An 18134-nucleotide genomic window follows, 5' to 3' on the forward strand; every position below is an offset into this window, starting at 1 on the left:
TGTCTTTTCTTTCTGCTATAAAATTACTATTGCTTATTAGAAAAAAATTAGAGAATGTAGGAGAGTAGAAGGAAGTAAAAGGAAGAAAGGAAGTAGAAGGAAGAAAAGATTCCTTATGATCTCACTATTCAGGGATAATCCCTGTGTATATTTCATATTCGAAATGCTTTCATAAATTTTAATACTTTTATTTTTATTCCTTATATATACCTCTAATGTTGAAATTTGTGTTGAGCTGTTTAGTTAAAAATTGCTTCAGTTTTCATCCTTTTGTACCCCCTTATAACACATTGGTTTTGGATCCAAACAAACTGAAATTTAAACATAAGGCCTGCTAGTTAGTGCTTAGTGTGACTTAGCAAGTTATCTCAGGTTGGTTTCAGGCTAAGTGGAGCTATTTGCTGTTATATAGTGAACATTATACTGGGGAGGTGAGTGTGTTTAGCTATAGTTTTCTTATTTACTCTCCAAAGAAACCCACAAACTTCTCTAGGTACATTGTCAGTTTTATAAAGGAGGTTCTGAGAGGTTAAATAATTTACTTGTTCAGGTTCACACAGTTCCATTCAGATGTCTGACTTCTCTGTTAGTTCTAATATACCAGAATGCCATTTTCACAGTAAAATAATGGTATCTGGGAGTAATTTAATACGATTTAAAGTGTAATGAAGATTCGGTTAAAAATCCTGTAGTCCCACCTACTTGGGAGGCTGAAGCAGGAGGATCACCTGAGCCCAGGAGTTGAATGCTGCAGTGAGCTATGATTGCACCACTGCACTCTAGACTGGTGACAAAGTGAGACCGTATATCCAAAAAAAAAAATGTCTGTTGTCTTCCTGGTATATATAAGTTTTCCTTTCCCTTTTAAATTTTTCTGTTTGCCAGGTTTCAACTTGTAATAAGTTACTTTAAGTTAGGGAGTATTGAGACTCACATCTTTCCAGAGCTCTGGAAGATATAGTTGTTTGAAAGTATGGAGTTTCTCATGGAGCTTCTCTCTTGTTTCCATCCTTATTGTCCTCAATGAAAAAATGCTTTATCATTTTAGAATGAATTCAAAAACAGCATAATACAACAAGCATTTTACAATGGGTGGGGAAGTTATGATTGTTTCATTTGTGGTTTATGTATGGTATGTATGCCATTTATGAAATAGATGTTTTGGTTTTTCAAAAAATTTAAAACTAACATAGGAAATTAGTAATCTTAGAGTATGCCTATTTTTGACTTACCATTTTTCTTTTTTAATACTTTTTTATATTAAATTAAAAAATAAATATGTTTGATTAAATTTTTTTTAATTTTTAATTTTTTGGGGTACCTAATAGCGTTATATGAAAGATTTGATATAAGCATGCAATGGATAATAATCACATCATGCAGAATGTGGTATCCATCTTCTCAAGCATTTATTCTTTGTGTTACAAACAATCCAATTATACTCTTAGTAATTTTAAAATGTACAATTAAGCTGTTGATTATAGTCACCCTGTGGTGCTATCAAATGCTAGGTCTTATTCATTCTTTCTACCTTTTTTGTACCCATTAGCCATCCCCACTGTTCCTTCAGCCCTCCACTATTCCCAGCCTCTGGTAACCAAAATATTTTTTTCTTTGGGATTATTTTTTGTGTGGTTATATTTTTCAACCAGTGGTAAAATGTCAGCATTATCATCTAACCATTTTTTAAAAAATGTTGTATCCCAGAGAAAAAACTTTGGGGTAATAGTGGTGTTTGTCTGGTGGTAAGTCATCAAGCAAATAAACAGGCACAAAATGACTTTGCAATTGATAAGTCTTTTCTCTCACAGGAAAAACGTATGGTTCTGATTTCATGGTCGTTTTTAATTCTTATCAGTCATAGTGGTGCTCTTGTAGCCTACAGTGGTAGAAGTTAGATAGTTTGTATACAAGTGCTGTGTATGTAATACCAGTTACATAATTATTTTTGAAAAAATTTATACGTTTTTAAAAAAACGTCTTATTTTTTTTCTTAATTTATATAGGCTTGAAGAAAATTTGCCTACACGTTGTGGATTTTGCCATATACCATACGATGAACTGAATATGCCATTTCCAGCCCATCTCACATATTGCTATAACTGCAGGAAACAAAAAGTTCCTGATGTTCTGTTTACAACTATAGACCTCCCAACAGATGCAACAGTAATTGGAAAAGGTTGTCTTATTCAAGCAAGGTATGTTTGTGAAAACATTATTTGGTGTTCCTGAAAAAGTATGAGATATGGAGCCATAAACCTATTTTCAGGTACTAGCTCTGCTGTTTCCTACCTGTTTGATCCTGAACAAACTGGGCAATTCTATTAGAGCTTTGTGTTTTATTGCATTAAAAAAAAAAAAAAACCCCTCTCTGTAAAACTCAAATAAGTTTGTATACAAAAGCAGTTTTTAACATTTATACAAATATATATTATTACGGAAATTATTAACCTGTTACAGGCTAGGTAGGTGACTAAGAATAGACTGCTTTGATGACATTAAATATGCAACACGTTTTAGAAATTGAATCTCTTTCTTTCTTTTAAAGAATAGTGTCATGAAGTGTTTCTTTTACTACTTTAATTAGCTAGTAAGAGTTTATTTTAAAATGCACCGGAGTAGGAAATCCTAATTGGGGCTGTCATGACAACAGCTGCTAGGTTAACAAATCTATCAGGTACTTCTGTCCTCATCTTACTTCTGACATCTCAGCAATAGTGACACCATTGGTTATTTTCGCCTCGAAATTCCTTTGACTTCATGATGCCATGCCTTCTATGTTTTCCTACCTTTATGTATAATCTGCAGCCTCTTTCTTGACTTCTCATTTTTTGATCCTTGAGAGCCATGAGTTTAGACCCTCTTCTCAAAGCTCTCTCCCTAGTTGAACTCATCAACTCATATAGATCTATATGCTATCTATGTGTCTGTGATTCCCAGATTTTTAACTGTAGTCCAGAACTTCCTTCTGAGCTTCAGACTCATATACCTGTTTACTTCATATCCCCATTTTGATATGTCATAGGCATCTCATACTTGTTCCACGTTGAACTCAGGAGACAATCTCCATTTATTAGCCTCTTCTGTTTTCATAAATGGTGCTTTATCCAGTTCTTCATGCCAAAGTTGACACTATCTTCTTTCTCCACCTCCCACATCAAATTTATTACAAACTCTGTTGATTTTTCTTCTAATGTGTATTTCTAATCCATTTATTTTTTTCCCTCTAGCATCTAAGACCTTCCATTTTGGATTGTTTTCCTTTTGCCTTAAGTGTGTGCTTTAGTGTTTTTTTTTTTTTTTTTTGATGGGTCTGCTGTGGTAAACTCTTTTTTTGTGTGTCTGAAAATGTGTTTATTTTACTTTTGCCTTTAAAAAATATTTTGGGCTGGCAGCTGTTTCTTTACAGCACATTAAAGATACTCTTTTACCACTGTCTTCTGGTTTTCATTACTACTGTTGAGAAATAATCTATTAGTCTAATTACTGTCCCTTTGAATGTAGTCTATCAGGTACAAAGTAGATGCTCAAGTGACTTTTGTATTTTTTTATGAGTAACATTTTTCTTCTGCTTTGCATTTATTTTGAACACATGCAGTTATAATACCTAAGATTTTAATTGATACTGTCCAGTGAGGTTGGTCATTATTTCATTTTTAGAGATTTGGAGTTTTTTTTGTTTATTGAAATATGATTTTTAAAAATATTTAATGCTTGTGGGTAAACAGTAGGTGTAGGTATTTATGAGGTACATGAGATACTTTGATAAAGGCCTGCAATGCATAATAATCACATCATGGAAGATGGGGTATCCATTCCCTCAAGCATTTATCCTTTGTGTTAGAAACAATCCAGTTTTACATTTTTACTTATTTTAACTGGTACAATTAAAGTATTATTGACTGTGGACACCCAGTTGTACTATCAAATACTAGGTCTTATTCATTCTTTCTATTTTTTTGTACCCGTTATGAAATATGCTTTTTAGTACAAGTTTATACAGTGACAAAAAGCAGAGAAGATTATTGCTAAAATTCAGTAAGTCCATGAGAAGGCAAGTAAATGTTTTATTCAGCACACCTTTAGAAAGTTTTCAAAATTGGAGATTTTTAAAGATGATACCAAGAATATGTTCACTGACTTATTTTCCTTTGCAGGTTATGTCGCTTAAAAAAGAAAGCACAGGCAGAAGCAAATGCTACAGCTATCAGTAATCTCTTGCCATTTATGGAATATGAAGTGCATACTCAGCTAATGAATAAACTAAAACTCAAAGGAATGAATGCTTTGTTTGGACTAAGAATTCAGATCACAGTGGGTGAAAATATGTTGATGGGCTTAGCGGTAAGTCTAGATGTTTTGGTTTTGTTTTATGATTTTCTTAATTATAGTAGACTCTATGTGATTCAAAGAGACTTTTCAAAGACTTACATAAAGAATTTGACATTAAGACCTTTGTGGGATGAGTAGACTTTAAGAAGTAAAAAATATGGTGATAGGTTTTCACATATTTTAAAGGGACTGTGATCTAACTTTAATAATTCTATTTCTAAAAATTATCATGTGTAGCTTGCTTAATAAGTTGGCCACAGTTTTTCTGGACTTCATTACTGTTTACATATTGCTAAAACAGGGTTCCTCCATCTTGGTACTAGGGCAGGATACCTCTTTGTTGTAGGAAACTGTCTTGTGTGTTGTATGATGCTTAGCAGCATCCATGGCAACTCCCCACTGTATGCTAGTAGCATCTCCCCAGTTGTGACAACTAAAAATGTCTTCAGAAATTGCTGAATGTCCCTTGATGGGCAGAGCATGTGCTCCCCCACGTGATGTGGACCATGTGCTAAAATAATCTTTAGTTTTGATGGAGAAGATAAAGCAAAACATGTGAGACACTATTGGATAGACAATTAGGCTTTATCATAAATTGTGCACCTATGGCCAGTGGTAGAATGTGTAATAAAATACAGGGGTTTCTAGCCAGGTGTGTTGGCTCACACCCATAATTCCAACACTTTGGGTGGCTGAGATGGGAGCATCACTTGAGCCCAGGCGTTAGACCAGCCTGAGTGAGACCGCTGTCTCTATAAAAAAAATACTAAAAGTTAGCCAGGTGTAGTGGCAGGAAGCTCAAGTGGTAGGATCACTTGAGTCCTGGGAGATTGAGGCTGCAGTGAGTCCGCATCATATTAATGCACTCCACCTGAGGTGACAGAGTGAGACCCTATCTCAAAAAAAAAAAAATGTGTGTTTCTTAAGTGCTGATGAAATATGAGAAAAGAGAAAGTTGTGTCTCAGCTTAATATTTACCTTGGCTTGTTAGCAAGTAAGTTCTGACTGGAAAGATGTTAATGAGGAAAGTCAGTGCTGCTTCTATAAGTAGTGTAGGACTCAGAGAACCAGGGGCCTGCAAAATGCACATTGATCATGTAGAATCTGATCAACCACATTTATGGAAATTCTCTCATTTTCTAGTCACTTTGCTACCCAGCATTTTGTTTGTGTTACTGGAAGTTTTCAAATTTGTATTCTCTTGCCATCTTTTTGAGACATGCATAGACATTTAATTTTAAGAAATTTATAGAATTTGACTTTTTTGTCTCAGTATACATTTATAGGTCAAATCCACATTTGTTTCCTACTTCATCTTTCTGTAAGAGCACATATGTAAAATTTTGTATGTAGAGGATAATTGTGTGATGATGATAAACTGATTAGGTATTACAGTTTTCTAACAATAGAAATTTGTAATAATTAAGTAACCTGGTTCATATTAAAATATTTGATACTTAGTCTGGGCACAGTAACTTGTGCCTATAATCCCAGCACTTTGAGAGGCTGAGATGGGCAGATTGCTCAAACCCAGGAGTCTGAGACCACCAGCTTGGGCAACATGGCGAAACCCTGTCTCTACTAAAAATACAAAAATTACCCGGGTGTGGCAACATGTGCCTGTAGTTCCAGTGACTTGGGAGGCTGAGGTGGGAGAATCGCTGAGCCTGGCTGCTGTGAGCTGTGACTATGCCACTGTGCTCCAGCCTGAGTGACAGAGCAAGATCCTGTCTCAAAAAAAAAAATTCTCTTTTATACTTAGAGTAACTTCGGGAAAAGTTCTTATGTTAATTCAGTTAACATAAGAATTAGTGCTGTTAATTACCACTGTTTGACATTTCATCTTTGTGCTTTGTTATAGTTTGTGCACCTAAATCCTAAGGTCTCAAGACTATCTTCTGTGTTAGGTAATCTCAGATGAATGCTGACTAGGTGTCTGGCACTAAGATATTACAGAAGGACTGTGATATTATCTTCACTTTACAGGAGGAGAAAATTTGCATACTTAGTGAGGACATAACATAAATGTATAATTTGTGCTTGATGCAAGACTAATGATTAATGGGTGCCTATGCATGTCAAGAGCTGGATTCAAATTGAGGGGTTTAAAAAACATTCTGCTGGCTATACCAAACATGTTTGATAGTTGAGCTCCAGGAAACTAGTTTATGACACTGATACAATTCAAGACTTGCCTCAAATGTTGCTTTCCTGATTCATACTAATATTTTCCTTCTTGATCACTAGTGCTGTTAATTACCACTGTTTGACATTTCATCTTTGTGCTTTGTTATAGTTTGTGCACCTAAATCCTAAGGTCTCAAGACTATCTTCTGTGTTAGGTAATCTCAGATGAATGCTGAGTAGGTGTCTGGCACTAAGATATTACGGAAGGACTGTGATATTATCTTCACTTTACAGGAGGAGAAAATGTGTGCTGTGATAGGTTGAGACTGCAAAGTGATGTGGTGATATGTGTTAGAACTGGATTTCAAATCCAGGCTTATCTGATTCCAGAGTCTGTGTTCTAAGCCATTCAGGGCTGTTGCCTCATTTATGAATGGAGCTAAAACCGCATTAGAGATGTTGGACTAAGGCTTCGTATGGCATGGAGAAGTGGAGGTTCGCTGGTTGAGTATTAGAGATTGGGTCATCTATGCAGTGGTGAATACTAATGCACAAACCAGGAGCAAGCATATTTGAGGAACAATTTCATCTGCTATGCAGACTTCTTCGTCAATCCCTTTTTAGGATTGATGTTTATAAAATTGGCAATGATTAATTAAAAAAAATAACACTTCAAACAATTAAAAAATACACAGATATCTAGAGTTAAAAGAATTGTCTTTTCTCTTTCCCATTCCACCCCTTTGATGTTAACCATTTGATGTTTATACTACTGTTTTTGCTTTGCTTATATTAGCATATTTACACATAAGTGCACATAAGTATATGTATATAAATGTTACCTTGTTTTGTATTTTCCATGGTAGTTTCCCAGTACTAGTGATATTATAGTACTGTTTCAGAGTCAGATATTAACAGTAATTTAATTCAGTGATATTTAAAATAAATCTGTATTAAGCAAAAAAAATTTTCGGCTAATTAGGAAGGTAGGGCAATATAGTGAAATGTGTTTGGGTTTTGGAGTGAGAAACACTGTTCAAATCATTTGTCCACATTTATTGACTTGGCTTAAGATCCCTGTCCTTTGTGAATTTCAGTTTCTTGCTTTGCAAAACTTTCCTCTTTACTTTTGTCACCTTTAAAGGTATTGTGTCTGCTCATTCACGAACAATTTATTTTTTAGCAACCTTTAATTTTTTTTGCTATTTTAAATTCTAATTGTATTTTTGGAAATTATGAGGTAGGTCCAGACCCAGTGCCTGTAATCCCAGCACTTTGTGACGCTAAGGTAGGCAGATCACTTGACGTCAGGAGTTTGATACCAGTCTGGCTGACATGGTGAAAACCCATTTCTACTAAAATAGAAAAGTTGGTTTAGTGTGGTGGTGGGCACCTGTAATTTTAGCTACTCAGAAGACTGAGGCAGAAGAACTACTTTAACTTGGGAGGTGGAGGTTGCAGTAAGCTGAGATCACACCATGCACTCCAGCCTGGGCGACAGAATGAAACTCTGTCTCAAAAAAAAAAAAAAAAAAAATTGTGAGGTAGAATCATAAAAAATATAATTGGGTATGCTGTGAAAAGTAAATATCCATTTCATAACTGTCTCCCACCTACCCAGGGTTTTCCCCAAAAGAAACCAGCCCTTGTTAACCAGTTGCTTTTGTGTGCCTTTCCAGATATGACTTATATGTAAACTGATGCTGATTATATTTTTCCTAATGGACAAAGACCACATTCTTGTTTTTGTTTTTTTCTTTTTTTTGAGACAGCGTCTCGCTCTATTGCCCGGGCTACAGTGCAGTGGCATGATCTTGGCTCACTGCAACTTCTGCCTCCTGGGTTAAAGTGATTCTCCTGCCTCAGCCTCCTAAGTAGTAGGATTACAGGTATACACCATCACGCCCAGCTAATTTTTGTAATTTTAGTAGAGACGGGGTTTTACCATGTTGGCCAGGCTGGTCTCGAACTCCTAACCTTAACTGATCTGCCTGCCTTGACCTCCCACAGTACTGGGATTGCAGATGTGAGCCATTGTGCCCAGCTGTTGACCACATTCTTAAATATGAAAACTTAAGGACAGCTATCCTATAGTTATTTTTTCTGATTATTTCCCTATTATTTTTACAAGTCTGCCACAGGTGTATATTTAGCAGCTTTACCAACTCCTGGTGGTATTCAGATTGCTGGGAAGACTCCTAATGATGGCTCTTATGAACAGCACATTTCTCATATGCAGAAGAAGATAAATGATACAATTGCTAAAAATAAAGAGTTATATGAAATCAGTCCTCCAGTAAGTAAAACAAACCTATATTGTGAATACATCAGTTATTGTTTATTAGTATATTTTTAGGTTATCTTATTTAGGACAGTATTTTTTTTCACTGTTTAGATTAGCTCTCTTTGTTACTCATTCTTTCACCTCTCTTTTATGTCTTTGCTCAACTGTCTCCTTTTCGGGTAAGCGTACTCTAACCACATCCTATTTAAAAATTATGACTTCATTTTTGGCTCTTCCTATCACCTTTCCCTCTTTTGTTGTTTTCTATAGCTCATATTTGTGTGTGTGTGTGTGTGTGTGTGTGTGTGTGTGTGTGTCGTTGGTTTATTTCCTGTCAATACCAGTAGAATGATACTCCGTGAAGGCTTTATTTCTGATGCCTAGAAAACTTCCTCTTGGTAGTAGTCACTTAATAAGTATTTGTTGAATGATGAAATAAATGGTTTAAAATGTTCTTTGTTAGTAAAAAGAGATTCTTACTGTAGTGAAAATGTGAAAGAATACAGTTTTTCAGTTACAGTTTCTTTTTTTACAATTCTCCTCCCAGTCATTTTCTTTAATCAGTCTTTTTACCAACTTTGCAATAAGTATTAGAGTGCTTCCTCCTCTGTGGATGCCTTATGGCAATAGTCTGAATTGAAAGAAAAACGTGTTGCAGTTAGAATGTAACTATTTGTTTTTATGAGTCTCTGATAATGAAATATTTTCATAAAAGGAAAGTATTTGAGTAACATTATTATTATTGTTTTTATTACTTTAAATGTCTTATCTAATTTTGACTGGTCTTCTGGAACAGTGTTTCTGGATTGTGGCATCTCATGGATAGTTTTCATCATATTATTCTAGCATAGTTGTTAATTTGGGAGGAATTTTAAGTTTATGACCTAGAATTGCACTGTCCATTATTCCCTGTGGTAGCCACTGGCCACATGTGATTTTTGAGCAGTTGTGACTAGTCTGAATTGAGATGTGTAGTAAGTATAAATTATACACTGGATTTTAAAGATTTAGTGTGAAAAAGTAGTGTAAAATATAAATATTTTACACTATTAAAATATCAAAATAAGATGTACATCTCTTAGAATAACAATACTAGTGATGAAATTTCATTATGAATTTAGAACATATTAAATACCAGACAGTTACATTTATTAGGTCTGTGGCATTGTGAACAAAGGCATAACAGAATTTAAACTACTGTAAAATTATAAAAGGTAATATGGTATCTAGGGTGAATAACGTTGCACTGTGTGTCAAAAGACTGACCTAGAATGGCTCTACACTTTCTCGTTTTCAAATCTAGGCAGACTACTAATTTACTTCTGAATTTAAACTCTCTTCCATTTTGTAGTCATTATAATGTGTAACTTATCAACTTTATAGAGGGCAGATTAATTTGGAGTACAAATAAGATAAATGGATGTGAAAGTGGTCTGTAGATCATGACATTATGAAATTGTGCTGTGGTAGACTTTTATTGAAGGTATGTACTAGCAATAAACATTTAAAAAGATATGTTTTTGAAAAACTTTTATGAACAATTTCCTTAATTATTAAAAAGACAACTCTGTTTCATCAGCAGTAGTCTATGACTTTTGCTTTTGTATTCACATATTCATATTCTTCGAGCATTCTTTGTGGCCAACAGATACTTAGAACCTCTAGTGATATTTGGCTGGGTAACAGCAAAAAGCTCATTGAGGCATACAGTATTGCACCGTACACTGACCTTAAAAAGATCATTATTATAACTACCAAAGTTTATTTAGCTTAATAAATTGAATAGCAAATACATGCATAGTATATGTATATATGTATTCATGCTCATACATTTATCATATTCCACATTTTGCCAAGTGGAGCTTTGAAAAATTACCAGTGGATAAGAAAAGATGTAAAAGATTAGAATTCTTTCTAGGAACATATATCTTTAAATTTTTATGGTGTATTAGGACTTTCATAATACTGAATAGAAAATATGCACAGCCAGGAGTACCAAATTTCTGAGCTGTAAGGCCTGCCAATTCCATGCACATTGTATTGTCCTATATGTACACTAGATGTCAGTTTTACCTTGTTGTGTCTGTGACAGTTATATGTATTTTTCTGATTTATGTATCAATAAAGCTGCCATATCCTCTATAAAAGTTTAGTTATAAAGGTTATACTTAAGTACAGACTTCACTGAGTATGTTTTACAGGCTTTTTCTCCACAAGTAGGTGTCTATTAATATAAAGATGTAAAATTTAAACTGGAAAAGACAATCTCATATAAAGCAATTATATTTCTTTTAGGAGATATCTGAAGAGATTATAGGATCACCCATACCAGAACCTAGGCAACGCTCAAGACTTCTAAGATCTCAATCAGAAAGCTCAGATGAAGTTACAGAATTAGACCTTTCACATGGGAAAAAAGATGCTTTTGTTTTGGAGGTAATGTTGTATTGGACTAATTTCTTAAGGGTTTTGGAAGCTAACATACACATTTTTTCATTCATGCTAAATTAATATACTTTATTATTACAACTGTTATAAATATTTAAAGATTATTATATAAATTACAACAAACTTGAAAATAACAGAACTTGGTAACATGTTTGTTCAATACCAGGTGACTGATAAAATAATGCACATGGTTCTGAAAAAATTACTGTATGGATTGACATAATGGTAAAATAGTATTAAAACTTTGAAGTTATTTCTGTAAACTTGAATGAATTTAAATAAGAAATTAAAATGTCATTCTTTAACTTATTGTAATTATTACCTTTGTATGTTATGCTACTATAATTGTAACATTTTTGCATATAATCACTATGAATTCTGAGTATAGTATTTTCTTACCAAATTCAAAAGATATAATTGATCCATCTTCATAAAAAGATACTAAGAACACCTTAGTAACTTCCCCTGAGAGTAAATGTCACGTGAAAAGTTTATGAAAACTCCTTCCTCACATACCTGCTTCCTCTGCACTCTCCTGTAGAATGGTTAGTTTCCAAAGAGATAGATATTTCTTTTTCATATTTAAGGGAAAAATAAATGAGTAAGATGTAAGTTGAGAAAGAAAAAAATAGATGCTTTGATCTCAGTGTAGCAGGAAGCTGGTGGTGGCATTGTATTGGGATGCGATTGGAGGTTTAAAGAGTCAGGGACAGTGCCAGTGGCTGTATCAAGGGACTATGAGAGACACACAGAGCCTAATCAAGGTGAGAGTGTCAATTTGTACAAAACTTATATGGTTTTTTTTTGTCCCCTAATTTTTTCCCCACATTTCTCTATAGCCTGAGAATGGAAAATGTGTCAGGTCAAGGAGGGTACAAGTTCCAGGGTACTTTTAGAGCAATGCTATTCAAAGTGTGATGTGACTACTTGTGGCGTCAGTCAGCTCTACCTGGGAGCTTGTAAGAAATACAAATTCTTGCTCCCCTACCTCAGACCTAGTAAATGAGAATTTCAGGGTGGAGCCCAGGAATCTGTTTAACAAACTTTCCAGATGATGTCAAACACTACCTGAAGTTTGATCCTAGGGCATTATTGATATTTCTGATCTTGGGATCGTGGCTAAGTAGAGAGGCACCTGAGAACAAAGTGTTTGAAACATGGACAAGGGCTAGTGGAAGATTCAATAAGAGAGGACAGAGAGACAGGACTGTAGTTAGAGAATGCTCGAGATCCTGGGTGTGGAGCGTTTTGGGGAATAATGGGTTGAGGTGTGGCTGTGACTGTGGGTAGCCATATGAAGTAGAGGTGAAAGTGGTTCTTGAAGTCCTGAGGGTGATGCGAGAAGAAGCTTAGCAAGGTTGCAGGTTAGGACTTAGAAACTGAGGTGCAGATGCATATCAGTACATGTCCAGCTGGATATTTTCCCTATTTATTATTCACAGTGAAATACGATAAGAAAAATAGAATTTAGACCTATTCATTTTATTAGAAAAATAGAATTTAGACCTATTATTAGATATGCCTTTAAATTTATCTAATTCCATTATAAAGCAATTCTGTATTTAGTCAAAGGATTTGATTACACTTTATTAATTTAAACAAATTGGAATGATTGCCTATGATGTCTTTGTAGGTTTTTAGAAACATTCTTATAAAGGCTTGAGAAACAGCTAGTTTTTTTTTTTTAACTTAGTGTACTTTGTATGTAAAATATTTCACTTAGAAGTATTTGGTTATTACTGTGGAGGAATTTACTGGTATTAGAATTTTTTCTTGTTATACATTTTTACTTAGGTAAAAATGAGTCTACTTTTTCTTGACTCTAATAAATAAACATTTTGTTTTGTTTTGTTTTTCTTTGAGACGGAGTCTCGCTGTGTTGCCAGGCTGGAGCTCAGTTCACTGCAACCTCCGCCGCCTAGGTTCAAGCGAGTCTTCTGCCTCAGCCTCCCGAGTAGCTGAGACTACAGGTGCCTGCCATTAGGCCAAACTAATTTTTGTATTTTTAGTAGAGATAAGGTTTCACCATGTTGGCCAGGATGGTCTTGATCTCTTGATCTCGTGATCCTCATGCTTTGGCCTCCCATAGTGCTAGATGCACCCAGCTAACATTTTTTTCAAAAATGTGAAATGATTGTGCATTTACTACTTATATAATAGTTTTAATCTCTTTATTTTAAGATCGATGATACAGATGCCATGGAAGATGTCCATTCTCTACTTACTGATGTTCCTCCTCCTTCAGGTGAACAAAATATTACCTTTGAGATGAAACTAGCTTTACATATAAATGTTTTAGCTCATATTTGTTACAGTACTAGTTTTACTTTAAAGGAAGGACTTATCATAGCTTGTCATGTAGTTGCTACCCCAAGATAGAAAACATATGTTAAAAATATTTATGTTAGAACTATGGCGGAAGTGATTTTTAGTCCTTTTATATTTGTACATGCAAAAGAATCCCTATGATAATTTGTTAGGATGATTTAAAGTCTCCTGCAGGTCTAGTTTTAGAAGAAAAAAAAAGAAGAATTTTATAGTTAGAATTTCATGTAATAATGGAAAAATGTCATTTAACAGAAAAACCAATGAAATATTATCATATATTTTGATTACAATTTATTTTGACAGGTTTTTATAGTTGTAATACAGAAATTATGCCTGGTATAAATAATTGGACATCTGAAATACAGGTAAACCTTTTTTCTTAATTTTAAGCAAATAACATGTAAGCTATTTTAGTAAGTTCCATCCATCTGTTTTCTTTTTGACCTCTTTATTGCAATTAAAATATCATCCTTATTCTACTGCATTAGTTAAATTGTTAATTATTTGGCAATTTATCAACTTTTCAAATATTTAGTTAAAAATAATAAAATGACATGTTATGTCACCCACATTTAGATGTTCACTTCAGTAAGAGTAATCAGATTAAGCAGCCTCAACTTGACTAATCAAGCTCTCAATAAGAACTTTAATGATCTCTGTGAAAATTTGCTCAAGGTAGGAACCTTCTGACTAAATTTTATTTTAAACATCTAATGACATTTTAAGTGTCTATTTTCTGTATTATTTGTAGTATCTTACACAGTTGTGGGCTGAATCATTCCTACCTACTTATCTTAACCTCTGTCATCAGATGAGATACTAAAATTGTCCTCTCCCCCTTACTATATCATACTATAAAAGAAGTATAATTTAAGTTAATAGCTTTTAATTTCATAAAAATCTAGTGTATATGTGTAAATTTTTAAAAACGTATTTTTTATAACTTATTGGCAAATGATTAAATCTTATTGTCTACTTAAATATTAAAATATATATTCTTAACGTAAGAATACACAAAAGTGGACCTGTTTTGTTTTAATTTTTAACTCTCCATTTGCTGTAATATTATGTACATTAAGAAAACCAGTTTTATAAATTTTTAAATAAAAAAGTGACATTACTAATATTTTCTATTGTGTAGAGCCTGTATTTTAAACTACGGTCTATGATCCCCTGCTGCCTTTGCCATGTAAATTTTACAGTATCTCTGCCTGAAGATGAATTAATTCAGGTAATTAAGATTTAGTCCATTATTAGAGAATAGTCTTTATCTGATCTGTTTTATTATTTTTATTATCTGTTTAATTATTATAATTTTGCCATAATTAAATAACTTAAGCATATACTAGTTTACCTCACAATACTAAAAAATATGTTAGTATGCATTAGGCCATGTATGTTTCTTTTTTCTGTATTTTAGTTATCCGAGGGGGTAAGCACACGTATGCTCTAGCACATATACAGTAGGACCTGTACTCAATATGTGGGATTTCACCAGTTCCCATTTTTTAAGAGAAGGTTCTTGAGTTCTTTCTGGAATACTTAGATTTAGGTATACCTGTTCGGCATAGTTGTAATTTGTGTATCTGAATTTATATTTAATTCTGGTTGAGGATTTTAACCAGAAAAGGTATTTGGTATAGGTCGTTGCATGGTACTGAAAAAAATATGTAAGAAACTTAGTTTTGGCAGTGATTATTGTGCTAACCATATTGTTTCTGTGATTCTAGGTTACAGTCACAGCAGTTGCAATAACTTTTGACAAAAATCAGGCTTTACAAACCACCAAAACACATGTTGAAAAATCATTGCAAAGAGGTAAACCTTTAATGGATAGGAGGTTCAGTTTGTGTTTGTCTGTGTTACGGTTCAGTGATAAAATATAGAGGACAAGTGAAGTCAATAAATGTCTTGTTTCTTGGAGAATATTTGCTGCTTTTTCTGTTGATCTTTATTGAGATAACTGTGTGGATAAGCATATGGCTGACAATTTTTTTCACACACAACTAGGTGATATTTGACTGGTTTTACATAGGGAATGCTGCTGGTTATTTAGACTTAAGTTACAGCATATTAATTCTGCAGTAATATAGGGGTTTCTACATTAAGATCTCTAGCAAGGTCTTCAAGGCAAAATTGTGTGCCTATGTATTGTTCTCAAGACAAGTTCCATAGTGTTCAACAGATTCACAAAGGTGGCCTTAATCCAGTAAAATTTAGGAAGTACTGTTCTTAATAAATTATGAAGAAATTCAGATTATTGGAAACTATGTGTTCTGAAAAACATATAAGTGGGGGATACCATACTTTCTTATATAGTTTAAATGACATACTGGCTAAATGAAATATAGGCAATCTTACTAACCTTGAGGTGAAAATTTATCCTTCATTCCCTCATTATACATTTCTTAATATTCCTGAAGGAGAGAAATTAATGTTCCTCTTATTTTAATTTCTCATGTAATTTCATTATAAGTTATTAAGGTAATGTTTTCTGTGATATTCCATGACTAGTCCTAAACTTTTTAAAGTTGATTGCATTCTACATGTTTGGCGTTGATAAGATGAGCAGTGAGTTAATGTCAGGTAGATATATTAAATGATTATGTGTTCAGATATTTATCAAAGAAGTCATGTAACTGGTTTAAGTATTACAAAAACTAGTCATGGACAAAGTGTAGGATATTAATTATGATCTAGCATTTATTATTGGTAAAGCACTGTCCTAAGTGATTTGCCGGTATTAATCTCTTACAGTCTCATGAGAGTCATACCAGGGAAGATGCACCACTCACAGCATCATGTAGTTGGAAGGTTTCCATAGGAGAAATCAACAAGAAAATAACCATAATAAATTGGGGTGGGGAAATGCAGCTGAGAATATGTATATGTATGTTGTCACATATTCTTAATTTTAAAAATTAATAATAGATCATTACTAAATAACTTATTTTTTTTTGTCTTTCTAGCCTCTACAGATAATGAAGAACTTTTACAATTTCCACTGGAACTGTGTTCAGATTCACTTTCTTCACATCCTTTACCACCAGCTAAAGGTTGGTTAAGTAAGGGAAAAAGCAAACACAAATCCTAGTTTCTAGTTCCTTTCACTTCATTCTTCATTATAGGCAATCTTACTGACCTTGAGGTGAAAATGTATCTTTCATTCCCTCATTATCTGTTTCTTCATATTCATAAAGGGGAGAAATTAATGTACCTCTTATTTTAATTTGTCAAGTAATTTCATTTTAAGTTATTAAGGGAATTTTTCTTATGATATTCCATTTTCATACCTTAATGTATTAAAGCTTTATTTTCAAAGACTTGGATTTTCCAAGTAACCATTCACACATAAAACACTTGATATTTATATTATATTTGGTAAGTTGTTTTCTAGCAACAAACCTTCACAAAAATTTTTCGATTTTCATGGATAGCAGAATGCTTTTTTTTTTTCCAGAAGATATGTGAAGAGGTTTTGAGTAGGAGTAATACAAGTGAGAAAGGGATGAGCTTCCTGTCTTTGCTGTGGTGATAATTGAAGAACATTGTTATGTACTTATATGAGACACTGCCATTTTTTTTCCAGTGCACATTGATAGCTCCTTAATTTAATAGCAATAAATATTTTGATCTGCATAATCTTTGGAGAAAAGTGAGAGGTATTGTTTTTCATTTCTCATCTGATTTTAGTATAATTTTTATTACAAAAATATTTAAATTACTATTTTTTATTTTGTAGCATTATGTATTATGTTTTTCATGAAATTTGAGAAATGATACAGTTATTGGAGATCAGCTATTCTAAATTTTATGTCTTATAATTGATATTATTTTATTATTCCGACTTGTTATTTGATATCAAGTTATGTATAATACAGAATAGTTTTATATTCACTTTGCATATATGTCAATAGAATCTTTATTAAATCAGTATAAGATCTGTTTATATAGATAAACATATCTTGTCTCATATTTTGAAGATGAAAAATAAGCTGTTTCCAGATTGTAATATGGTAACTTTGGTCCTTTTTCCTTTTTGTCATCACCTAAAATTCTGATTTAGAACTTTATAGAGAATTGTAGCATATCTCAATGTCCTTGAAAGAATAGAGAGGAAAAATCAAATTCAAAGGTAATGTGAGTTCAGATTTATGAATTAAATACAGCTTCCAGACAGAAAGCAGAACTGTCAAGAGTCTTCCTTAGGCCAGGCCTATTGGCTCAAATCTGTAATCCCAGCACTTTGAGAGGCTGAGGCTAGAAGATCGCTTGAATCTAGGAGCTTAAGACCATCCTGGGCAATATAGAGAGACCCCTACTCTACAAAAAAATAAATAATTAGCATGCAAATGTTAGTATGTGGTGGTGTGCACCTGGATCCCAGCAACTTGGGAGACTGAGGTGGGAGATTGCTTGATCCCAGGAGGTTAAGGTTGCAATGAGCTATGATTGTGCCACTGTACTTCAGCCTGGGCGATAGGGAGAGACCCTCTCTTCAAAAGAAGAAAAAAGTCTTACTTGGACTCACTATACAGCAATTTTGTTTTTTCCTTTAACATCTAACATCTACTTTATACTGAAACTTGTATTTATTCAGGGTTAGTTCCAAATC

The 18134-nt window shown here is 33.5% G+C and overlaps 1 protein-coding gene across 50 annotated transcripts in view; it reads left to right on the forward strand.

Annotated features, from left to right (window-relative positions):
- Window positions 1-18134, forward strand: part of C2CD5 (C2 calcium dependent domain containing 5) — a 93480-nt gene that overhangs the window by 58424 nt on the left and 16922 nt on the right. For 41 of the 50 annotated variants that reach the window (XM_078336065.1, XM_078336067.1, XM_078336066.1 and 38 more), the window contains 10 exons: window positions 2007-2198; window positions 4158-4344; window positions 8591-8755; window positions 11039-11179; window positions 13373-13436; window positions 13823-13884; window positions 14096-14194; window positions 14661-14750; window positions 15250-15337; window positions 16489-16575. In XM_078336065.1, the coding sequence (XP_078192191.1) occupies window positions 2007-2198; window positions 4158-4344; window positions 8591-8755; window positions 11039-11179; window positions 13373-13436; window positions 13823-13884; window positions 14096-14194; window positions 14661-14750; window positions 15250-15337; window positions 16489-16575 (1175 nt within the window). The remainder of the gene's footprint in view (window positions 1-2006; window positions 2199-4157; window positions 4345-8590; window positions 8756-11038; window positions 11180-13372; window positions 13437-13822; window positions 13885-14095; window positions 14195-14660; window positions 14751-15249; window positions 15338-16488; window positions 16576-18134) is intronic. The other 9 variants (XM_078336055.1, XM_054238278.2, XM_078336045.1 and 6 more) reach the window with 1 other exon arrangement.

The sequence above is a fragment of the Callithrix jacchus genome, chromosome 9 (genome assembly GCF_049354715.1).
Source record: "Callithrix jacchus isolate 240 chromosome 9, calJac240_pri, whole genome shotgun sequence".
In the NCBI taxonomy this organism is placed as follows: Eukaryota; Metazoa; Chordata; class Mammalia; order Primates; family Cebidae; genus Callithrix; species Callithrix jacchus.